The sequence below is a fragment of the Micromys minutus genome, assembly GCF_963924665.1.
Source record: "Micromys minutus genome assembly, chromosome: 11".
Lineage (NCBI taxonomy): Eukaryota > Metazoa > Chordata > Mammalia > Rodentia > Muridae > Micromys > Micromys minutus.
The window spans coordinates 53570901-53595658 of NC_137980.1; the positions used below are offsets into that span (position 1 = coordinate 53570901).

Below are 24758 nucleotides of genomic sequence, written 5' to 3' on the forward strand. Positions count from 1 at the left end.
CCAAGGTGCACCCCGGGAAGGTCAGGCTTCTCAGTATGGGTTTGTGGGTGTGTCAAGGTCTTTAGAGGCACAATGAGGTTGGCACTAGTGGTCACCACCGGACAAGGTGACTTCTGTAGGGCCTGGGGCTACCCACCCCCACCTGCAGTAAGGCAAAGCGGGTCAGTCTTTGGGGAATTCAGATGAGGTAGAAAGAGAGAAAGTTTGGGGGCCCAAAGGGTGGTGGCTTAGGGTTCCCTCAGGGGAACACCCCTATTCTAGCACTCACACTGACACCAGAGAGGTCAGGCCAATTGCGGGAGGGAGGAGAGGAGCCTGTCCCAAATCGCCCGGATTGGGCTACCTCGGCTAAGACGACCCAACCCGGGAGACTGGGGAGGCTGGGGAGGCTGGTGGCTGGGCTAGGGTATGTGCCCTACTCCCCGCGGGACAGTTAGCCTGTCCGGGCAGAGCGCGGCCTTCCAGGCTGTGGCCGGACCAGCCGGATGGAAGGCGATCCCTTGCTGGGTACCGCGCTCCTGCGGCTGTGGCCCTCCCGGCCGCTGCGGGTGCAGCAGCCCCCGCGCCCCCAGGGGCCGGGCCGGGCGGGGCTGGGCACGCGGGCGCGGGAGGGAGGGGGGCGGGCGGCGGCGCAGCCTGCGCCGCTCTAACAGGTGGGATCCCGCGGCGTGGTGGAGGCGGGCGCGGGAGGAGGAGGAGGAGGAAGAGCGGCGGCAGCGGGAGCCCCAGCCTGAGCCGGAGCAGGAGCAGGATGAGCCGCGCAAGCTGACAGCCACCGCTGCCGCCCGCGCCCAAGCTCGGTCTCGCTCCCCGCGCCCGGGGCCGCTCCCCGCCTCCCGCCTCCCCTGGCCGCCCGCGGGGCGGCCCGCCCCCTCTGCACCTCCGGGCCCGGAGCTGCCTCCATCGCTCCTGCATCCCGGCCGGGGGGAGGAGGAGGCGGAGCAGGAGGCGAGCCGGAGCCGCCGCCGCCAACGCCGCCGCCGCCGCCCGAGCAGGACAGAGCGCGCCGCAGCCCCGCGCGTCCGGCCGCCGCCCGCGCCCATCCAGCAGCCGCGCCGGAGCCACACCGCGGGACAGCCCGGGCCGCGGCGCGCCCCTGCCCAGCCCGGCCCAGCCCAGCCCAGTTTCAGCACCGGGCGGCCCGGTGGCCGGCCCGCCCCCGAGGGCGCCGGGCGCGGCGGGAGGATGCCGAAGCCGACGCTGCTGCTACGCGGGGGCTGGGAGCGCGAGCGCAGCCCCGGGGACTCGGAGCTGGGCCGCCAGTTCCGGGACTGGTGCCTGCGCACCTACGGCGACTCGGCCAAAACCAAGACAGTGACACGCAGCAAATACCAGCGGATCGCCGAGGTCCTGCAGGGCGGCGGCGGGACCGGCGCGGGCAGTGGCCCGGCGGCTGGCGAGAAAGGCAAGTTCCAGTTCTGGGTGCGCTCCAAGGGCTTCCGCCTGGGCAGCGGCCGGGAACCCAAGATGGGCCAAGTGGTGTATGTGCCGGTCAAGACGGGCTCGGTGAGTGCGCGCGCGGCGGCCGCGGGCTAGTCCCGTGGCCGGGATCGGGGCGGGCGGGGCGGGGTGGGGGTGTGGATGTGTGGTGTCCGAATGGTGTGTTTTTGGGGTTGTCCGTGTGTCTAGCCCACCTGGGGCGCGCGCGTCCCTGCTCACTAGCCCTCCCTGGCCCTTCTGGGTAGTGCTCCGGGTATGGGGCGTCCCTGCCCCCCCCCACGCCGCTGCTCGGGCCATGGCCATGACGGACGGGCTGTCCCGGGCTGTTCACCCCAGCCTGTTCTGTCCTCTCATCCCCTCCCCTCCCCCTTTTCCCCCCGCCAGCAGGCGGCTGCTACGGAGCTCCAGCCTCCCCCCTCCCGCCCCGAGGCCGCCTGTCCCGGGCGCCTCGCGCTCCCGCCCCCGGGCCGGCTGGGCGGTGTGTGTGTGTGTGTGTGTGTGTGTGTGTGCGCGCGTGTGTGTCTACGTGTGTGTAGGGTGGTGCTGCGGGGGTGGGGAGGCAGGGGCAGCGGCGGGACGGGGAGTCCACTGGGCCTCCCCGCACCAGGGGAGGGGGCTAGCCCTGGCACTGTCGCCCCGACCCCACCCGGCACTGGCCCGGGGAGGGGCAGCCAGAGCCGCAGCCTGGCGCAGGAGCAGCCTCCCAAGGGTGGGTGGGGCGTCCCCGCCGCCCCCCGGGCCCCGTGCTCCCCCCACCCTGGGACGGGGGCGGCATGACCTATTCATCCCCTCCCCTCCCCCGTCTCCCAGGCTGGTCCGGGTGGCTCTGGGGAGGGGGCGGGTAACCGCAGCCCTGGGAAAGGAGGGGGCCGGTGGGCAGTGGCCGGGCGGGGGCATCCCCTTCGGTTCGGGGCGCCCTGAAGAGGGCGTGAGGCTGGGGCCCCGCTGCTCCCCCCTGCCGGGACCTCATTGTTCTGCAGAGGGTGGGGGCTGGGGGGGCGGCTGCTCTCGGGGCGCTGCTGAGCTTTGAACTTTCCGTTGCCCAGACCTTCGGGTAGTGTGTTCGGTCCCCGGCCGGGTCGGACCAGCCTAGCTTTCCTCCCCGCCGCCCCTCCCTAGCTTTGCCCGGCCGGAGCGCTAGAGCCCGGCCGCCCCGCGCCGGCCTCCCTCCTCCCTGTTCCCCCGCTCCCCCCTCCGCGCTCCTCCCCCGTCCGGCGCGCCCGCCCCGCGCTCAGCCCTGTCCCCGGCCGGAGCGGGCTCTTCACACACAATTGATTCGGTCGTTACGAAAAGTGCACTTGTCCCCTCCCCCTCCCCCTCCGGCGGCCGCCCGGGCCGGGCCCGCGGGGTGAGGGGGACCGCGAGGGAGGGAGGCGGGAGGCAGAGTGAAGCCCGAGGCGCCTCCCCTCCCCGCGCCCAGGGGACGGGGCTGCAGGCCGCGGGGAGTGGGAGCCGCGAGCGCAGAGGGCTGGCGACCCATCTGCGAGGAGCGCTGATAACCGCGCCGCTGCCGCTGCGGCCGCCAGCAGCCCATCTGCGCCGCTGCCGCCTCCGGCCGGACGGGGAACAGGGGGCAGGGCCGAGGGGCGCGCCCGCAGGCTTCCCGGAGCCGGAGGGTGGGCCGAGTCCCTATGGCGTGGGTTACGGAGCCCCAAATAAATGGGCACTCGTCTTCAAACGCAGGGAGTCTGGGTCATTGTCCCCTGCTCCGATGGATCAAGGATCCTCCCCCATCCAAATCAGTGTCCGTTTGCCCTTATGGGGCAGGTGAGCTGTCACCCCTTCCCACCCTGCCAGTTTGGGACTTCCACTTGGTTCTTCCCGTCAGGAGAACCCCCTCCCCCCCAATCAAGGTGGTTCTTCCTAGAGCAGCCACCCAGCAGACTGTTAGCTAGATCCTTGCCTTCAGGGCTTCCCAGGTCCGTTCCCACCTCATCTTTCTCCTGGCTACCTTTCCCAGCAGCTTAGATAAGTCTTTCCCCAACTCCCTTTTAGTCTGAGGCAGGATCCCCATTCCTCCTTCGCACTATTGGGTTTCGGGGCAAATGTCCCACACCTGGTGGCTGGCTTACTGTCTCTCAGTGGGTCACCCACTCCTCTAGGGAGTGGGAATCATGAGACTGTCCCTTTATTCCACACAGCTGCCAATGCCCTTCCCATTCACTTGCAGAATCTGGTGCTAGGCCTGGGTTCAATGTCCTGCCCGAGCTAGCTAGCTAGTTGCTTCAGATCTTTCCTGAAGCCCACTCAGTCTACCTTGCTTGCCTTTTACAGCAGGGACCTGACAAGCCTCCACCCTGGCTCCAAGACCAATAATAAACCTTCCCCAGGGGACCACCTGCCTGGGAGGCAGAGAAACAGGACCCAGGCCTCCCTGCCCAGGCTGCTAGGAGGTTGACAAACACAACAGGCATGCCCTCCTGTGACAGCCTGTCCCTCCAGTTCCCCATGCCTGCCTGTCTGGCCTGCTGCCCCCAGAGAACCTGTTATCTTTCGCTTGCCTGCCCAGCCAGAGCTAGCCACTGGAGATGCCCAGTGTTGCTGGGGTGCAGCTACAATTTTTTAAATGTCCGTTTTCCTTTTAGCAGATCTAGGAAGCATACCCTGCTGGGAATTCTGAGGTAGCCATGGCCTCTTCTGAGGAGTGACTGAATGGGACTTTTTTTTTTTTTTTTGAAAGATCTAAAGGTCATCTCTCTGCCTTTACCCCCCCCCCCCCACACACACGCATACACACATGTGCAGACGTGAACATGGAATTTAAGTTGTCTTTGCTTCTGGTATCAGTGAGATATTTTTGTATTTTTGTCTTGTGTGGGTTTTTGTGAAGGTCATTGGGCCATAAACCTTTGTCTGGGACATTGATTTGGAGTCTCCAGGCTTTGGGGCATAGGTCCCAGACCTTTGAGGTTAGTACTGGGCATTTGGGATAGGTGAGCAACTTCTCCTGGTACACCTGAGGAGCAGGGAAGACAGGTACCGATGACAAAGTGATGTAGAGTGTAGTCTGCAGACACTACAGAGAGAGGGCCGGTAGGAAATGTCAGGGAATCAGGGAGCCAGACATCAGCTTCAGTAGTCCAAGAGTGTCCTGTGTGTCTTCTTACCAGCCTCACATCCCGTTCCTTTCCCTACAGTTCTAGGAGGAGCTGTGGTCAGGGCCTTTCCCCAGTTTCCAGGCTAGCTTCGGGCTTCAGGTCTATGATCTGACACTTGTCCTGTCCCATCTGGCCCTGAGCTTTTCTGGGTGTGTGTGACAAAGGCTTAATCTGTCCGGACGGGCCAGGGCAGAGAGGAGGGCGCAGGGAATTACACTCAGCAGGGCCTCCTGCAGCTGGGGCCCATGTGGGGGTGGGGCTTGGCGCGGGAGGGAAGCCTAGCTTGGGGGAGGCAGGCCGGTCTCCTATGCAGGTTGTCACAGGAAGTGGAAGGTGCAGGCAGACTAAGAGAGGGCGGAGTCCCTCACTGGTGCTGATGGGGATAAGATCTCTTTATGATAAGAGCTAGCTAGCCAGGGCCTCTGGCTGGGCAAAGCCTGGTTAGGCTTTACTATTTCTTGTGTTTGGCCTGCTTTGACCACATTGGTGGCAAAGTAGGGGAAGTGAACCCCCTGGAGGGAAGACCCTCCAATTCTGTTCCAGCCACATGGTCCACTCCTCTTCTTTCCGCCTGGCCTCTGAGTGGGACTGGCCTTAGGACCTGAGAGGGTCACAGGTTAGTCTGGGGTAGGACCCTGAGCCAGCTGCCAATTCCCAGGTCAAAAGAACCCCAAGGCTCTTTGGAGAGAAATTTTCTCAGCCCAGCAGCACCAACTTCCAGTACACAAGCTGAGGCCTCAGGGAGAGGCAGCTAGCTCCATTGGTGGAGACCTAGGACTGGGGCACAGGTCTCTGAGCTCCACCACCGCCTCTCCTGGGCCCATCACATGCTTTGGATCCCACCACGAATGTCCTATTCCTCCAGGGTCCCCTCTGTGATTGCCCAACTTCACTGTCAACACGAGGCTTCTGCGAGCTGGACCCCAGGTGTTGCGCTGGCCAAATTGACTAATGGTGGTCTTTTCCCAGTTTGCAGATGACGCTCATTTAGTGGAAAGCATTTTCACAGTCTGAAGTCTTCCTCCCCAGAGCTTTTGTGTAAACCTTTGGCACCTGCGGCCGATGGCCTGGGCGGGAAAGGGCCTTTCATGCTCTAGAGTAACAATGTAACAGGCTTCCACTGAGGAACAACAGGCTTGACCTTCAGTGGGATACCTTACCTCAGTGTTCTTTCCTTTTCTCCAAACCATCACAGTAGCATTTCTCCCTATTCCCCTCCCTCCCTCGCTCCTTCTTTTCCCTCCTCTCCTTCTTTTTTTCCCCCCTCTTTCAGACAGGATCTCACTGTGTAGCCCTTGGCTAGACTGGAACTCTGTGTAGACCAGACTTGTTTCAAATTTGCAGAGGTCTGTCTGCTTATTTATGCCTCTCAAGTGCTGGGATTAAAGGCCAGAGCCCTTGTGGCACCTGTTTTTCAGTAGGCCTACTGTGTGCCTGTCACTGTGTTGAGATGCCACTTCAGCTTGTGGAAATCTCACAGCAGCTTAGAGGCCAACACTGCTATTATCATCCAAAAGATAGGTAAACTGAGGCTTGGGGAACTTAAGAAATTTCCCTAGGTCATACTAGTGAGTGGATGGGCCTTGGGGCTGGGTGTTATTTCATGCACATTTCTGTTCTGACTCTGAGGTATACTGCAGCCTAATCTAATTTAAATGTCTGAGCCTTTCATGATAGGCTTTCCGTCCCTTACATTTTAGTCTGAATTTGTTTAGAAGAATCCCTCTGGTTAGGATGTCTGGTACTGAAAATTGGTGCCATGCAAGATGTCTGGGGCTTTTCTGGAACTTAATGGAGAAGCTTGGGTGAGAAAGGTCTCTGTTATCCTGGGTCTCTCTCGGGGGACTTTGGGGACACAGAGTTGACAATAGTGTCTGTCTACAGATCACATTTAGATTTCTCAGGAGTGGCAGAAGGAAGCCTTTTCATTAATTAAGCATCCATAATTTGGTAATGGGGTCCTGGAACCTTGGGGTGGCATTTTAAAGCTAAGTGCCATTTGGATGCTGAGGGTCAGGTCGTGACGTTCTTTTTTTTTTTTTTTAAGATTTATTTATTGCATATAAGCATACTGTAGCTGTCTTCAGACACACCAGAAGAGGGCATCAGATCTCATTACTGATGGTTGTGAGCCACCATGTGGCTGCTGGGATTTGAATTCAGGACCTCAGGAAGAGCAGCTGTCAGTACTTTTAACTGCTGAGCCATCTCTCCAGCCCAGGCCATGACTTTCTGAGGCCTCTTCTCTGGCTCTGGGTCACTCCTCTGCTGTGGGGACAATGTGTACTCTTCCTCCACTACATAGTCTGCCCTCTCCTTTGTGACCAGATGCCCTACCTTTCTGTCCAGAAGGCTAGGCCCTGTAAATGCTCCCGGGAGTACCAAAGGGTGGGTTGGAAGCAGTTGGGGTGGGAAGGCCTGTGGCCAGGGCTCTCCAGGAACAAAAGGTGCCGGCTTCAGACAAGCCTTAGCTTCTCAGAGTCAGCGCTGACCTTAGAGATCATAATTGCAGACAGCGCTGTACCCTAGTGTCAGACCACGGGCTAGAACCTCTCTGTGTGCACATACACGAGTTAGCTACGTGGGTACTGTGTCGGCTGAGAATGCTGGTGGGAATGTGTGCCCAGCTACGGGCTCGTGTAGGTGGAGGGAGACAGCACACTTGTGAGGTCTGTGTCGGCAGTTGTGGGAGCACCCGGGGTGCTGGGCTGGCAGACCGTGGTGTGACTGCGTGCAAGGTTCTGATGGAAAGCCCTGGCTGGCTGGTGGTGTGCTGCTCATGGGGTGTTTTTCATTACAGTCAGACCAGCCCAAGAGGCCACCCTGAGTCTGGTGTGTCCCTCTTGGCCGGATGACTCAAGAGACAGTGATTGGAAGGTGAGGTCTTAACAGCCCCCTACCATCTCTAGGGCAGGATGGAACCTTCTGGGACACACGATTCTGAACTTGGGTCCCCTGGACAGTCCCAGCTGTCCCTACGGGATCCCAGTTTGTATCTTGCCTGGCATCTTCAATCCTCAGTTCCCTTGCCTGGAAAACAGGCAAAGGATGCAGGGCCTGGGTAACCTGGGAGAGTTGCTGTCCTTGAGGAAGGTGGTTAAGGAATGTGCTCAAGGTCACCCTGCTAGTGTGGAAACCAGGCCTGGCCCCTGAGCACCAAAGCAGGGAGAGGGGTGGGAGGAAGCTGGATGGCAGCCTGCTGTGGCCACTGGCTTGTTAGAGTAAGTTCTTCACACAGTGAGACTGGGGCAAAGGCTTTCCAGCCACAGGGCCCTGGGGCTGCATCCTTCTTCCAGCTTCACTTGTGGGACTAGTGTGAAGCTCACATCCCAAGGCACGTGGATCCTACGGCAGCAGGCAGTAGGAAAAGTTAGCTGCTGTATCAGCTTGCTGAGCCTTACTCTTCTCATCCGGAAAATGGAGACTCGGAATAGGACTGTGGGAATGGAGAGCCAGCTGCCAGGATTTGGCCCTGGAGATTTTGCGGCAGGCACCTCTGTGCTTGTGTGCTATCAGGGGTCTGGCAGACTTGGCAGGAAATGAGTGAAACCCTTTCCTTTGTACACCTTAGTAGGAAGGCCAAGGGAGGTTCACCACCACCTGGTAGGCCCTGTTGGGTGCCCCACCCACTACCTGCTAATCTGTTAGGCCAAGGGTCTGAGCAGGCTTCCCAGTTATGCAAGCCTCTACCATGTGCCAATTAATTAGTGTGCCCCCTGAAACCTGGGACTCCAGTAAGCAGGGCTCAGGCGCCAGAGCTCTGTCTGCGCTGTGGGAGGGGTAGCAACAGAGTATCCACAGCCTCCGCCCACCCCAGGCTTACAGAGCCCTTGCCTGAGGGCCCATTCTGAGACTTCCAGACCCCCATCAGCCCTTCCACCTGCTGGCCCAGCCCGAGGAGGCAGATGCCACCCTCCCTCCCTCCTCCCCTCTCTCCTCTTGGTCCTGATCAGCTGCAGCTGCAAGCCTGGCCTGGGCAGCCTCAGGGGGTTGGGAGGGTGGAGGGAGCTACTTGGCTCTTGAGGACAAGGTCGCCAACCTCTCAGTCTTCATTTCTCTTGGTTACCCCGGGGACACGGGCTCCTCTGAGGCAGATAGTCAAAGTGAGGCAGCACCAGAGGTCCTGCAGAATCCCAGCGCTGAGGAAAAATCTGTTTGTGAAAGCCAAGTCATAAACCCCTCCTCTCTTCCCCTGTTGTTCAGCCCCTTCGTCCCATCTAGCCCCTGTACCCCGACTTTCTGGGCCACATCTAGGAGGGCTATTTTGCTTTTTGTTTTTTTTCTTTCTGCCTTATCTTTGTCTCCTGACCCAGCCAACTCCTTTGAAAACTCCGGGTTCTGTCCTCAACATCTCAAACCTCACCACAGCTGTGCCTCCTTCCCTGTCCCCAGCCCTGACCGACCCGAGGGGCATCTGCTTCCTACTGACTCCCACCTCCACGCTAGCCAAACGCTCTCTTCCTTATTTAAACAGCCAGGGGAGACTTGGAGAAAAAGCAAAGCCAGGTTCTGCCATTCTGCCCAGAGCTCTCCAGGACTTGACCTTATCCCTGGACTCATTGGCACACACCTGTAATGTGACCCTCAGCATTCAGTAGGAGGACAGCTTAAACACAGCCAGGGCAATATAGTGAGACTCGGCTCACACACAAAACATACGATCCCACCTCACTCAAAGTAAGGGTGGAAGTCCCAGAGCCCCGTGCAATCTGGCCGACTGCCCTTGAGCCTACTGTCTTTATAGCTTTCTCCTCTTCCTCATCCATCTGGCCACACCCTACCGGCTTCTGATATTTTGCAAGTGCAGTAGGCCCCAGGGCCCTAGCACTAGCTCACCCCACCACCTCCCTACACCCCAGAATTCTGTATGGCTGGCTAGCTCAGTCTCCTTACCACTTTGCCGAGATGACCTCCCTGAGGTCTCTTGGATGCTGTCCCCATCTCTCTATCTTCCTGTCACCCTTATCTGCTGGAGTAGATGGTGTCCCTTCAGTGCTCTCCCTCAAGGTGACAGCTTTAGTGTGGATCTATGCATTTAGTTTACTTTGCATCCCAGTGGCCTGGAATAGCCCCTGCCCCTGGGAGGAGGGGGTTTCCCTGCAAGGAAGGGTTATTTATGCTTCCCTCTGAGTAGGAGTCTGAGAACTGTTTGTCCAGTCCTGCACGCCAGGGCCCCAGAGCCATTCCCAATCTTCAACCTACGGAAAGTCCTCAGAGAACTGACCTTTGACCCAGGCCTTAAGGTGCCCAAAGTATCTTTCAGTGAGAGAAGAAATGAAGAGGTTGGAACAGAGGCCAGGCAGATGGTGTTGGTGAGGGCTTTGCAGAATGGAATCTGGCTGGCTTTCGCCATGGCTGGGGATGGCGACTGATTTAGTCTGCTGAGAAGAGAATGGCTTTAGGGTCCTGAGGACTGTATGGGGAGTTGGGGAGGGCCGACCTGGATGGGGCCAGTTGAAGAAGGACCTGGAAACACGCTCTGGGGAGAGGGAGGCGCCTTGCAGGGCAGTTGAGTAAGAGTTGAAGTTAGGTTGATTTAGAAGCTGGGGTCTTGGGCTTTGGAAAAGGAGAGAGAGGGGTCGGTCAGAGAAGCAGCCATGGGAGGCCGTGGGCCTGGGGACTCACCTTGTGGGAGATAGAAGAGCAGCTGGGATAGTAACATGTGGGGATGAGGAAAGAAGAGGCCATGGAGGCACCGGTGGCTCCGGCAGCAGCTGTGGGTGGTGGGGGTGGGGTGGGGGGAGTGGAGGGAGGGAGTGAGGTCTTGAGCAGACTCTGAGGAGTAGAATCTAACTGTCCCCAAGTCCTAGGGTAGCTGAGGGAGGCCAATGGGGAGCCCCAGTGACTCAGGCCTTGGTGGGCCAGCAGTGTGCACACTCTGGGTGCCTGGAACCTTCCTGCTGAGTTGGGACCCATCATCCTCGGCTCCAGGGAGGCCTCCCCTTGGGTGGATGACTCAGTGTTCCTCAGCATCTGAGGGCTGAGACATGGCGTCTTTCCTTGTCAGGCCTGAAGCATGTGAAGGGTGGACAAGAACACACTAGACCAGGGCCTCATCTCAGTCTGTCCACGGGCCTGAGCTTCCCCAGTCCCGTGTAGTTGTTAGCCACCTTGAGAGGCTCTCACGACCCCACTCTGCGGGTTAGCAAACTAAGGCGCAGCCTGTGCTGAGCACCCAGCTGGGTAGCCACTGACAACTTCTGTTCTTCATCAGAAAAATGCCTTCTAATGGCGGTTCTTTAGGGTTGATGGGAAAAATTAGGAAGGAATTGAGCTAAATGTGTTAAGTATCGGGTTGACATTCTCATGGGGGTGTGAAGGGATCTGCACAGGCTAATGGTACTCAGGATTAGGCCAGAGACGTTATAGGGAAGACCTGTCTTTCAACCCCACTAAGTGACACTGTGACTTGTCCATGTCACAGTGCCTGCTCTGATCCTTTTGTGCTGATAAAGTCTGTATCCCGTGGGTAGGTGGGAAAGTTGCTATTGTAAAGTAGGAGCTGTTGTCCCATCTCAGGCACTGGGTGTGGGTTGGAAGGGGTTCCTGCAAAGATCCTGAAGTCAGGTAACTGTCCACCTCCAGTGAGATCCTCTTTGAGGTAGCAGGGGAGGCTGGTTGGGGAAAGGAGCTCCTGGAGCTCAGGCAGGAAGGAGCTCGAGGGACCTGCGTTCCTCTGCAGCTCTGGGTTGAGGGATAGGGGGTTATGGGTGGTTTTGTTTTGCTGACGTTAGAACCCAAGACCTGTGCGTGCACTCTTGAGCCTTGAAGTTGACGCTCATACTTTCTGCATATATGTGCAGCAGCGGGCAGCTGGAGGCAGGAGCTGATCTGAGACAAGGAGGTCTGCCATTTGCTACCTGGCAGTCTTGAGGGCATTCCCTCTTCCCACCTCTAGTCCCCTCATTTGTCACATGGAATGATGGGACTGGAGGAGTAGCTCAGTGGTTCTGATCTTAGCGTGTTCCTTTCCCAGCACCACAAAATATTTACGTACTTGTATGTCTGTGTGCCTGTGTGAGTTTCTATGCACCATATGTGTGCAGATGCCCATGGAGACCACAGTGTCAAATCCTCTCAAGTTGGAGTTGCAGGTATTTGTGAGCTGAGTTATGTGGGTACTGAGAACACAACCCAGGCACTCTGCAAAGCCAGAAAGTACTCTGAAAGACTGAGATGTCTCTTCCACCCCCATGCGAAGTAGGTTCAGTAACAGGGACCTGCTGTCAGGGCGCTGATGGAGTGACCAGGAGCTGCCGGAGCAGAAGTCCTGCCTACAGACCTCTGAGCTCAGAGGCCTGGCTTCCTGGCTAAGTTCTTAACTGATACTCATTCAGTGACCTTGAGAAAGTCCCTGCCTCCCTTCAAGCCGGCTTTTCTGTTCTGTGAGTCAAGTGGTCTTGCCTGTGTTGAAGCTGTGGGAAGCAGGGGGACTCCAAACAAAGTTCTCAGCCCTGGAATTAAGGACCTTTTGCTTCTGTGTTTGTCCTGTGGTAAGCAGTAGCTTCAGGGGACTCCGGGGTTGAAGGTCAAAGATAAAGCCGTGGGCCAAGGTGGGAGAGAGTGAGGGGTGGAGGGGGGTACTAGGACTTGGGTATGGCAGGGAGGGGCTACTAGGAAGAAGACATCGGCCTCCAGGGTAGATTGGGAGCTGGTCCCCAGGTACTGAGTTATAGAGGGTGAGCAGGTTGAAAGGAGGCTGTGAGGAGGTGGAAGAACCCAGCCAGCTTCCCTAAACACAGGCTGCCCATTAAGACCTGTGTGTATCCCAAACGTGGTGGCACACACATTTAATCTCAGCACTTGGGAAGCAGAGGTAGGCAGATCTCTTAGTTTCAGGACAGCTAGGGCTCCACAGAGAAACTGTGTCTCAAACAAAGAACTGTGTGGAGGTCTGGGGTCTTCAAATCCTTGTTCCCTTACTGGCTATGAAACCTCAGAAACAATTTCTTCAGGTCTCTGTTTCCACATCTGCAGAATGGAAGAGTGATGCTAAAGGCTTCCAGGGATCATAGGGATGGTTAGGGTTACACTGAATTAGTGCCCCTTGTATATTCGCCAAGTAAGAACACCGGCAGCGTTGACACAGTTTGTGTTTGCTGAGTACCTGGGAAGTGCCAAGGTTTGTGCCAGAGACTTTAGGTATGCTCAGCCTCATGTAACTGTCCATCTGTCTTTCCTTCCTCACACTTCGGATAAAGAGTCAGGCACAGAGAGGTTAAGTCCATGTGCCAAGGCTGCACAGCTGTAAGAGACAGAGCAGGGACTGGGAATCATATGATACAGTCTGGCTTTGGCTCGCCATGTACCCATCCTTTGATAGACAGCTGGGCTGAAACCCAAGGAACCCTAGATTGTTAGGTAGGCGTGGATAGCGGCTCCTGCAAGTCCAGAGGGCAGATTGCTAACTCTGGGCCGCCTTGTTACTCCACATCAGCCCAGTACAGGAAACTGGTACCAGCTCTAAGGGGAGGAGGCCTGTCCTTTACGATGGAGGAAGAAGATGCACATTCAGTTCAGCCACTCTCCTGCCTGCAGCTCCAAGAGACCAGTATGGTCTGGAAGGTACAGGAGCTCAGAGTGGGGAGAGGGTGCCATGGAGTCAGGGAGGGACCTGGGGGAGCTGCTGTGAGGTTCTGGAACTGGGGAAGGAGGGGCGAGGCTTCCCAGGAGAACGCAGACCCTGTGCACACAGGTGCTTGTGAGATGCTTATGGGGAGGGGGAGATTGTGTTTGTGCATGGTTTAAGGCAGCAGTAACTCAGCAGCAACCCCCAATGGCCAGCTCCTGCCCCTGCCCCAAGCTCTCCAGTCCTTCAGTGAACAGCTTTATCCCTTGGACTCTGGAGCCAGGCTGCCAAGTTTGGATCCTGAGTCCACCAACTACTTGCTGTGTGACGTGGGCAGCTTGCTTAACTTCTCTGTTTCAGTTTCTACATCTGGACCGTGTGGGGTAATAACAGGGCTTGTTTCAGTGTGAGTAGAGGGCTTCACACTGGGTGTGTGATTGGGGTCTGGGTGTGAACTTCCCTTCTGCTGATCTTTATTGTGGTGTGTGCATAGCTGCTAACACCTCACATGTAAATTTAAATGTTTGCTGAGATTCCCCACTCAGGTCCCCAAGCTCAGTTTTTATGCCCCACTCCCTCCACCTACTGAAAGAGGTCAGTTTGAGGTCAGCCCCATAGCTCCAGATCTTGTGGCAGGCCGCTATGTAGAGGGATTTCCTGGGTGCTGTGGGGCCCAGGACCAGACTGCTTCATCCACAGCTTGCGGACAGATCCCCTGCCTCTAGACAGAGGGCTTTAGGTGATGATGGGAACAGGAGGGGGGAAACCAAAGAAAGACCTACGGCCAGGCCCCCATGATGCATGGCCCTCCCTGCACCAACTCAACCGTGCGACTTTTGGAAAACCGGTGCAGCTCCTGCCCTGGCTGCTGAGGGGAGGTGGCAGCAGGTTGCTGTGAGGAACAGAGACAGTGACGGAGCTGGGTTGCTCACTGAGGACCTAGCAGGCAGGCCCCTGCCCTCAGGAGGATTTGCAGCTGAGCTTGGAACTCTGCAGCCCTATAAGAACCAGCCCAGCGGAGAACTCTGTCGCAGTGCTGTTGAGTGGTGGGCAACGGTGGGAAATGAAGGACCCACTCTGGTCCTCTGTTTCCTCCCCTGTCTACCACAGCCTGGTGGCAGAAGTTTTTGTGGGGTGCAGGCAAGTGGTCCTAGGCAAGCTGGCCTAGGACCCAGCTCACAGTTCTGCAGTTATTTAAAAAAAAAAAAAAAAAAAAAAAAACCCAAAGGCTAACATGGAAGCCACCAGCAGGAAGCACGGGGCTGCTGGGTATGGTGGTTCTTACACCCAATTCCAGTACACCAGAAATGAGTGTGAGGCAGTCTGAGTGAGTTCCATATAGCACTGTCTCAAAACACACCCTCAAAGCATCCAATCCATACCTGAGGAGGGCTGGGTCACCCATTCCCCGCCAGACAGCCAGACCTGTCCTATTATTCCACCAGGCCATGGGAGTAAGGGGTGGGCACAGCACATACATGACCTCCTACCTCCAAGAATATGGAGGCTAAGGCTGGGGAATTGGCAGCCAGCCTTGTCCTGATGGTGCCAACTCCGTGGCCACTTCTGCCAACCAGCTTCAGTGCCAACCGGCTGCCCCCTATCTGGCTTCTCTGGGAAGTAGAGCTCTGAGGGGTGAGGAGTGAAGGACATTTGCTGGCAACTCACCCTGATTCTTGTCCCTTCCCACAGGAGGACTCACGGTCCTTCCTCCATCTTTCTCATCATCATCACCCACCGTGTCTTCATTTAGCTACTTGGAGGGGCCTCCGGGGATGTGGTATGGAGCCCCACAGGTATGGCTTCTGCCCTGGCAGAGTTGAGGAGACACTGTGGTAACTAGGTGCTGCCTAGATGGTGTCAGTGGGGTGGCAGTCGGCATTGATGGTCACGGAACACTGTTGGTGATGGTGATGGTGGCAATGGTTGCAGTGGTGAGGTGCTAGTTAGCATGGCGGTGGTCATGTTGACGATGGTGTGTGGTGGGGATGCTGATGACTATGATGATGGTGACGACAGTGGTTGCAATACACTGGTGATGGTGGGGTGCTGGCGGTGGTGATAATCATGATGGGGATCGTGATGGTGATGGTGGCGGCGGCAGTGAATCTGCTGGTGACGATATTGGTGATGGTGATGATGCTGGAGGTGATAAGGTGGTAGTTATAATGGTAGTGATGGTGGTTGGGATGAAGGCGCTGGTGATGATGTGACAGTCGTGGTGGTGGTGATAATGGGTTGGTGGCCTCTAACTGCTGCATTGGTGGCGATGACAGAATGATGGGAATGTGTCAGCTCACAGTTCAGTGAGCGCTCTCGGGGGCCGTTCTGTCCTAAGCGCTTCCTATGTATTTGTACATTGGCTTCTGCACTAATTCTGCATGGCATGGAGACCTTACACAACTTGCCAAGGCCCCCATGAGCCGGAAGTGAGCTCAAGCAGGCTACTTGACCAGCAGCCACTTCAGCTGTGGCTGTTTGCCAGTTGTAGCTCACGGCCACCTCCTCAGTCTCCTCAGATCCCTTTCTTGTTTCCTGGGACCAGCACAGAGGGGAAGGGGCCTGAGACTGACTTGTCCAATCAGGGTTTGTGCTGCCTTTCTGCCCCGCAGCATCTTGTCTGAGAGTGTAGGGCCACCCTCTGTGGGGCCACCTGAGAAAGTCCTTTTCTGTAGTTGATGTCTTCTTATGACAGGGTCTCACCTTGCAACTGGCAGAGGCTGTGACTGACAGGACATGTCCTTCCTACTTTACACAGGTCCTCTGCAGGGGATACGGTCTTTAGGAAGGGAGGGAGGGAGCAAAGGACCCAGGCCCTGCGCTCTCTGTGATTGCAAATCCAATCTGATCCTATGTTGGTGAAAGGAAAGGGATAGGTCTAGAGGCAGGAGGCCAGGATACAAAGGTGGCTTTGCTGCTTCCTGGGTGTTCTAGGTCACCCCCATTTCCATTCCAAGCCTGGTTATACTCACTCACTTGTCAAAGCCTTTGCAGTGTGCCTGCTCTGTCCCAGGCACTATGCAGTGGAAATGCCAAGAACAATCCTTAGGGGTTGACAAGATGGCGCCACAGGTAAGGATGCTTGCTGCCAAGCCCAACAACCTGGGTCTGATCTCTGGGACTCCCATGGCTTAGGGAGAGGACTGACTTCTGGAAGTTGTTCTGTAACCTCTACATGTGCACCATGGTGTGTGTGTCTCCAGTAAGTGAACAAATGTAATAAAAATGAAAAGAAAAAGGAAATTCTTGCCACCAGAGAACCATCACTCAGGGGGGCTGACTGCACAGTAAACAAGGAGGGTCCCTGGTTTGTCAGGGGCTGGCAAATGTCAGAGAGTATGGAGCAGAGGAAGTTTTAAAGAGTGTTGGGGAAAGTGTCCCACAATGGTGGTTAAACAAGGATGCCAAAAGAAAGTAAGCTGTTTGGTGGAAAAGCATTCCAGAGAGAAGGAAGAGTGAGCACAGGGCTCTGAGGCAGGGGTGTGTCCATGAGTTTGAGGCACAGTGAGGAAGCCTAACTCAGGCTGCCTTTGTATTTGGAAATCAAAAGAACAGTGTTTGTTTGTTTGTTTAGGTTTTTTTGAGACAATGTCTCACCATGTAGCCCTGGCTGTCCTGGATCTCACTATGTAGACTAAGGCTGGTCTTGAACTCACAGAGGTCTGCCTACCTTTCTCTGCTTCTCAAGTGCTAGGATTAAATGTGTGCCACTATGCCCAGCCAAAATGATTTATGAGACTTTGCACCACATTCCTGATGGAGCCGGACAGGGTCCTTGCTGGCTGTTTCTTCAACTTTTTAAAAAAATATTTATGTATTATATATATATGAGTACACTGTAGCTGTCTTCAGACACACCAGAAGAGGGCTTAGGATTTCATTACGGATGGTTGTGAGCCACCATGTGATTGCTGGGAATTAAACTCAGGACCTCTGGAAGAGCAGCCAGTGCTCTCAACCGCTGAGCCATCTCTCCATCCCCTCTTCAACTCTGAGTGGGCTTTATGATCTGTGGTGATCTGGAGGCAGAAGGCTGCCATCTTGACTTCTCACTGGAGTGGCTCTTGCCTACCTGGCCCTGGATCTGAATTATAATGGGTCTCCCACTTTTCAGTGTGTCCTTAATGGGGACAGGATGCTTTAGCTGAGGGTGGCAATGAGATTGCAGAGAATCCTCCAGAAAGCATGCAAGAGTCCAGCCTCCACCTTAGCGGCAGGGTGTGCTCGGTGTTTAAAGCTAGAGGCCGATCTTCTGCAGGATTTGAATTGTTCTCCTGTTTTGCAAGCTTGTCAATTTATGTGGGTCTCTAAGAGTCCCATGGAGAAGAGGGGGCAAGAAATAATAGCTGCACCTGAGGCCTGGGCTACATGCCGGAGTTACCTGTGTTTATAGTGAGCAGAAGGACAGATGGATACATACACCAAGGTCTCCTGGCTCCAGGAGCTTCATGGTGTTTGGATGCTCGTCTGCGGCCAAGAGTGTGCAGGTCTACTTGGCACATATAAGCCAGCAGCATATGACATCTCCCCCACCCCCTACAGTAACAGCCACTCAGATTTGTGGTCCAGAGCAGGTTTTGCAAGGCATGGTCAGGAGGGCTGTGGAGATGCTGGTGAAAGGCCAGAGCCGGGAGAAAGGCAGGCCACAGGGCAGTGGGGGTGGGGCAGGTCTGGGACAAGAGGAAGGAGTGCTTCATGTGACTATCTGCTCGGACTGTGTGTCCAACCAGGGAAAGGAGAGCAGGCCTCCAGACTGTTCTGCCATAGTGCCCCACATCAATGTGTCCGAATCTCAGGGCAGCAACACTAGGGGACATCACAGCCAAGACAGCTGAAATTCCAGAGGGACACGCCTGTCTGGGGCAGAGAAGTCAGGACCCGGAGCAGGCCTGCCTGACCCCAAGCCCCAAGCCTCGACCGTGCTGGCAGGCGGGCGTGTATAGGAGAACCTTTTTCCGTCCTTGGCCCACCTACCTGGCTTTTCAGCCATCTCCCCCCCCCCCATTCAAAACAAGCCCAGAAGTCCCAACTCCTGGGTTACTGTAGCTCAGTCCTCAAATTATTTGGCTTCTGGGAACTGGATTTATCCCGGCTGTGCACTAGCCTTGTAGAGGATACCAGACTGCCTGGCTCCCAGAAGGAGAGGCCAGGGAGCCCACTTAGGTTTACACCTTGGAGGACCCAGATGACCTTTCCCTGGCACAACAGTAACTCCATTTTTCTGGATCCATGTTAATAGATGAAGAAACGGAGGCACACAGGTGAGGAGTTTATCTTAAACAAGATGCAGAGCCAGGAACCCTGGGAGCCCTGGGTGCCGGGTGCCCGGTGCCCGGTGCCGGGTGCCGCTGTCTAACTTGTATCCTCCTCAGACCCTTGAGGTTTGAGGTTACTGGTGTGAGCCACCCCACCCCCACTTTTTTGTATTCTGTAGCTTCTGCCCTCATGTGGGCGGCTGCAGGGTGGGAGTGAGCTGGCCGAATTCTAATCTTGTTTCTTGGTTTCCTAGCTGGGGCTTTGGTCCACCCCACTGTCACCCCTTCCTCAGTGTCTCACCTGTCATGGGTTGAGGGCAACAGCTACTCAGTGAGCTGCAGGTCCAGAGAGCAAGGCATCAAGAGAGAACTGAAGGACACAGTGGGAAGCGCCAGTCTCCAGTGTTCAACCCCCCCAACACACACACACACACACACACACACACACACACACACACACACACACACACACACTGGGTTTCTCCCTGGGAGGGTTTTCTTCCTGAGGTGTGGTCAGGTGACCCAGCCCTAACTGGAGCTGTGTACAGATGCTGCTGGGCCTGGCTGGTGACGGTCCTTGTGGATGAGAAACTAGCAGCACCAAGGGCACCTTTGTCCCCTTTGTCTCCTCTCCTGCAAATTAGCAATTACCTTTCTTGCTCCCAGCCCTGCCTTTCCTGGGGGAACAGCTCTGCTGAAGCCACCTGGCTAATTAGTGGGTGGCCACCCGAGACAAGCTTGGGGCCTGGCGGTCAGAAATGGGGCTACCAAACTATGGGAGCTGGCTTTAGCTTGCAGAGACCAGGTGACTCTGGGCCCCAGGGGAGCACAGCTTTCCTATCCTGGAACTTGAATCCTGTTGCTCTGACTTTTAGGTTGTGTGATCTTAGAAAAGTCACTTTGCCTCTCTGGCAAGTTTCCCTAGTCTTTTTTTTTTTTCTTTCAAGATTTATTCATTCATTCATTCATTCATTCATTCATTCAATGTATGTGAGCACACTGTAGCTGTCTTCAGACACACCAGAAGAAGGCATCAGATCTCATTACAGATGGCTGTGAGCCACCATGTGGTTGGTGGGAATTGAACTCGAGACCTCTGGAAGAGCAGCCGGTGCTCTTAACCGCTGAGCCATCTCTCCAGCCCAAGTTTCCCTATTCTTAATGTTGGGATTATGTGAAGTTGGGAGGCTGGTACCTAAATAATGGTGGATTATTATTTTTGTTTTATTTGTTTGTTTCTGTGTTTTCTAAAACTACACAGGTTTCTCTGTGTAGTTCTGGCTGTCCTGGAACTTGCTTTGTAGACCAGGCTCACCTGGTCACCTGCCTCTGCCTCCCAAGTGCTGGGATTAAAGGCCTGATGGCTTTACTATTGCTCTGCTGTCAGCACTGCCATTGCCTTGGGCTTCATTTCACTCAGGTGTGGGAACACGAGTGCCAGCCCAGTGACAGCCCTCAGCCCCTGCCATGTCATGTCGGTGGCACGGGCAGAGAAAGAAGCCTAGCTAGGCCTCAGTGTCTGGGGCAAAAGAAGGACTTGGTTTCTGCAAGACCAGGCTTCTTTACCCCTCTAGAGATGTGCGTAGCCCTGTGCCAGGAATGTGGGCTGACTGTTGCTGAGTGAGGATGGGCCAGAATTCTTTCAGGAAGAGTTGATGGCGAGGCCACTCCTCTGTGGCATTGAGGATTCATGGAAAGGTCTAGGAGGGGTCTGACCTGTACCTAGTGGGAGACCCTCAGCCTTGTTGGGGGAAGGTGAGGGCACCTCGAGAGCAAAGGAGTAGAGGTGCAGGTGAGGGCTGTTTGCAGGGCCCAGGGCTGAGTGGTGTTGGGTACACAGAACAGAGTGTACCTGCCTGAACATTGTGGATGATGAATGAGGGTCAAAACCAGGGGATGGGGGCCCCCCTGTCACCCCTGAGGCTAGGCCAGACTGGCTCTTCCCAGTGCCTTGCCTAGAAGCTTTAGGAAGCTGTCTTAGGCATAGATGAAGGAGTCCCCAGTTTGAACTGGGTGGGAAAGACTTTCTGGAAGGGTGAACCTCAGAAGAAGCTAAGCAGAGGGTGGCTGTTCCCAGCAGGGGTGGCAGACAGTGTGGAGACCTTGAAGTACCCACAAACCAGGGCTCTGTTGCTAGGGTTGGAACCCAGGACCTTCTGCATCCGAGACAAACATCCAGCCTGTGAGCTGGCTCTCTGGCCATTAGTCTGTTCTGTTTTGGCATTGGGGAGGCACAGAAGGCTCAAGGCACATGGCTTGGCATTTGGTTGTTAGAGTGGGCACACGCAGAGAGGCATGCGCACCATTCTCTCCTCTGGTATATGACTTGGGCAAAGTGAGCCTGAGGTTGCCTCAGTTTCTGTTTTGATCCAGTGAGTGGGCATCATGGGTCTCCTATCTCCCTGAGTATTTGTGGGCTAAATGCCATCTTTGTGACATGCCTGTGGCAGTAACCCCGTGGCACTCACTGAGGAGGAAATTGAGGCACAAAGAAATAGACTTGCTCAGAAGAGATACCTGCAATTTGTACCTAGGCTATTCTGACCCCAAGATTCTTGCTACTCACCTTTGGGTAGTCTGGTCCTCAAGCTTGGCTGGGGTGTGGCCCGCCCTCAGGCTGTTCCCTAGGGCCCAGTTAATCCCCTCTCTAGGCCCACCTGCCCAAGAGCCAATTAGTGTCTTCAGACTAGGGCGATGCACCTGTCCTCAGCTCTGGGAGGCCAGGCCTTGGGTAGATCCTTGGGCCCCACCCTCTAGGCACTTGATTCCAGTAGGAGAAAGGAATGGCCTCAGGCTTCTTCTTCAGGGCAGCCGGTGGGGTTTGGGAGTGTGTAGTGATGAGCGGGTGATAAAGCCAGGGAGAGAAGTGTCCCAGCAGAATTTCTCACAGCCAGGCTGGGCCTCCCACTCTCCTCCCAGAACCTTCTTTCTCTTTCCCTCCTGTGTCCATGGGTTCCCAAGATCCCCAGTAATGGGGGCTGGGGGGGGGCGGTGGCCTGGCTGTAGTTTCTCACCTGCACTGCAGGGTCTGGCTCCAGTGAGAAAGGAGGAGGAGGGGAAAAAAAGGTCCTTGAGATGGTGACAAAGGTCTGAGTGTGGGCCGAGAGAGCAGTCTGTTTCCAGGCAACTGCTCTACCCTGGGCTCCCCGCAGCGGCGGCAGCAGCGGCAGCGGCATCGGCGGCGGTGGTGGCAGCGGCGGCGGCAGCAGCAGCGGGCACATCCGTCATGCTGGAGCTCTGCTGGCGAGGGAGCTGGGGCTTCCGACCCCTCAGCCCAGGCACACACATGGCCCCACGCTCAGCTCTGCTGTGCATGCGAGGTCCTCTGTCAGGGGTTGTGTTAGCCATTGCTGGCTAAGCACTATCAAGTATCTAGCCTGGGGCACACAGGGCAAAGTTTCCACTCAGTCCCACAGCCCATGGGATAGGGCAGTTGCTCACAGGCTGGCTTCAGACCCTTGCTTTGGCTGTTTGTTCTTCGATGTGTCTTGCAATCTTGCAGAGCCGCCTTGGTTTCTTCATCTGTAAAGGGGATGTGATAGTTCTTACCTTGTAAGGTTGTTGTAGGCAATATCCTAGGCTCAGTGCCCAAGGTGGAGTGAGGGTCCTATAAATGTTGAGTGTTTCTTCTTTGTTAATAATTGCTTATAAAGAGATGATGGTGGCACACATCTGGCATCCCAGTGGTTGGGAGAATGAGGCAGGAGAATGGTGAGGTTGAGTTTGGGATCAGTCTGAGTTATACAGTGAGACCCTGTCTCGGGATGGGAAGAAAGACAGGAATGGAAGTGGATGGACAATCGAAGCATCCATTGCATTCAGAGGCAGTGTGTGCCCCGCTTTTAAATGGAGGGCCTTAGGCAAGTCACTGTGAGCCTGGGATTTCTCCTGACTCAGCTGGGGAGCTGATCTGTGGGTGCCCTGTCCTCTCAGTGTGGATTTGAAACCCATGTAGGGCTGGCAAGATTAGAGACTGCACAGCTGGGCCCCACCCTGGCAGCACCTGGGATCCAAAATGGTCCTGAATAAGCAGACCTCAGTTGCTGCACATCGGGTGCCCGCCTGGGACCTGCCAGGCTGTGATTGCCGGTCCTGCCACCCACCCTGTGCCTGAGCCACCCCACTCCGCAGGATTACACTGCTCCCTAGCCCCCATCCCATCAGCCTGCCCAGTCATTCTTCCTGCTCCAGCCTCAGCTCTTCCCCCTCCCTTCACATCCTTTGTGGAAATGACCTCTGTGGTGCCCTGAGAGAAGAGAGGAGAGGAAGGAGGCAGCCCAGGGGCCAGGGGGCCTGGCATGCCACTGGCTTTTGTCTGGGCCCTGCAGTCAAGAGAGGCTGGGTCCCCTAAGGCAAGGGCAGGCTGCCTGTCTCCTGGCTGCTCAGGGAGGCCATGTGGGCGGCAAGGCCTGGGCAGGCCTGGGCTGGCAGTGGCACCCTGGGACAGCCTGGCCCACTCTGGTGAAAAGAAGGCTAAGATAACCTTGTTCTTCTGGGACCAAATACAGGCCGATGTTAGTACCTAGTATGTGTCAAGAGTGAGGGCAGGCCCCTGAACTGGGCCATATACAGGCCAAGGTCTGAAAACCTAGCTGCATGCTCACAGGTTCCCGTTCTCACTCTTCCCCCTCTCTCCCTCCCTACCCCTCCCTCCCTTTCTATTTCCCTCTCTTTCCTTCCTTCTTTCTCTGTCTCTGTCTGTGTCACTGTCTATCTCTCTGTCTCTGTTTCTCCCTCCCTCCCTCCCTCCTTCCCTACCTTCCTCTCTCCCTCCTACTCTTTCTATCTCTTCCATTCCCCACTCCCATTTTTTCTTTTTATTTGTTTTGTGACAGGGTATTGCTATGTAGCCCAGGCTGGTCTTGAACTCCCAGTCTGTCTCAGCCTCATAAGATTACAGGCTGGTGCTAGCGTGCCTGGCTTGGTGCTTTATTTGACAGCTGTGGGGCTGGTACTGCTGCCTTTTTAGATGCTCTGTGTGTGTGTGTGTGTGTGTATGTGTGTCTGTCTGTCTGTCTGTCTGTCTGTCTACAGAGTAAGCTCAAGCTCAGATCTAGTCAGTTGTTAAGGCATGCGGAGGAAGGGCAAGCCACTTGTGTCACTATTGCTGTTTCTGTCCTGTGTTCTGCCCTTGATGTGAGGCTGAGTTCCTACTATGCAGCAGAGCTTTGCCCTGAGATTTCAACTCAAGAAATACCTACTGAAGTCCTACTATGTACCAGGTTCTTTACTGAACACTGGAATTGGGGGCCAAATGGGCCTTAACACATCATGTAGATGAGGAAATCTGGGATCTAATTATGACCCGGATAACCTGATAGGGAGGCAGAAGGGTTGCAGGCTTGACCTTGAAGTCCCAGGAAGACTTCTTGGAGGAGGCAAACTTCAGTTTGACAGTGTAGTCCTACCCACTAAAAACCCTGAAATGGCTCTGAGATATTATTGGCCTTGCTTTCCACACATTTGGAGATGGGGGACTCGCTGCCCAAGGAGGAACAGAGTTTCTCTTTGCGTCAGCTGACTTGCTCTCCGACCAGTTCTTGGTACATTGGTTCTAACCTGGGTCCCAGCCTTGAGTCCCAGCAGTAGAGTCTTCTACAGCCAGCAGGCTCACTTTCGACTTCCCAACCCCACTCCACCAGCAGCCCGAGCAATCTTCTGAAACATAAATCAGACCACAGCAGTGCCTGGCTGAAAACCCTTCTGTGGTTCTCCTGGGGCTCTTAGGACAAAGCCCAGACTTCATACTGCAGTCTTGCAGGCCTGGCCAGGGCTGGAATCACTGACCCTCCAGCCGCATCGGCTAAAGAAGGGGTCATGACCCATTGGAGCCTCCACCTGCCTATGTGGCTTTAGGGTTCAGGAAGGGCTCCAGTGCAGATGAATGCTGTGGGGGATGGGCAGTGCAGAATGATGGAGCTGGCTCTGTGTAACCTTGTCTCTTGACCCTTTTAGCTCCTCAGTTTCTCCATCAGTAAAGTGAGGGGACTACCTTGGTGACATCACCAAGAGTCACACCCGAATTGCTGGGGTAGCTGGGACTTTTTAAATGCCCTCCATCCCCCCACACACACCAGGGCTGGCCAGGACAGCAAGGCAGTTGCCAGGAGTCCCATCTGTGGTGAAGGGACAACCCTGCTCCCTGGAGCAGGTGATTTGCTTTGAGTAGTAGACAGCTTGCCAAATGGTTGTACATCTGACACTGTGTGTGTGTGTGTGTGTGTGTGTGTGTGTGACACACACACATACCTGTGGCTTGGCCTGTGGGGTTCTCTGCTTCCTGTGCCCTGGGACCTCTACTGACCTGAGGTGAGTTCCTGAGGATCCCTGTCCTCAGTTCCACTCAGACCTGGTGAGTGGGCCAATAGAAGGGGAGCAGTAATGTCCCCCTGATGC

At 55.9% G+C, this 24758-nt stretch overlaps 1 protein-coding gene across 2 annotated transcripts in view; it reads left to right on the forward strand.

Annotated features, from left to right (window-relative positions):
• Nucleotides 1–1185: 1185 nt before the first annotated feature.
• The window catches only part of NOL4L (nucleolar protein 4 like), a gene marked incomplete at its 5' end in the record, with an annotated part of 112360 nt that continues 88787 nt past the window's right edge, over nucleotides 1186–24758 (forward strand). For both annotated transcript variants that reach the window (XM_080925743.1, XM_080925744.1), the window contains one exon: nucleotides 1186–1506. In XM_080925743.1, coding sequence (XP_080781869.1) covers nucleotides 1186–1506 — 321 coding nt within the window. The remainder of the gene's footprint in view (nucleotides 1507–24758) is intronic.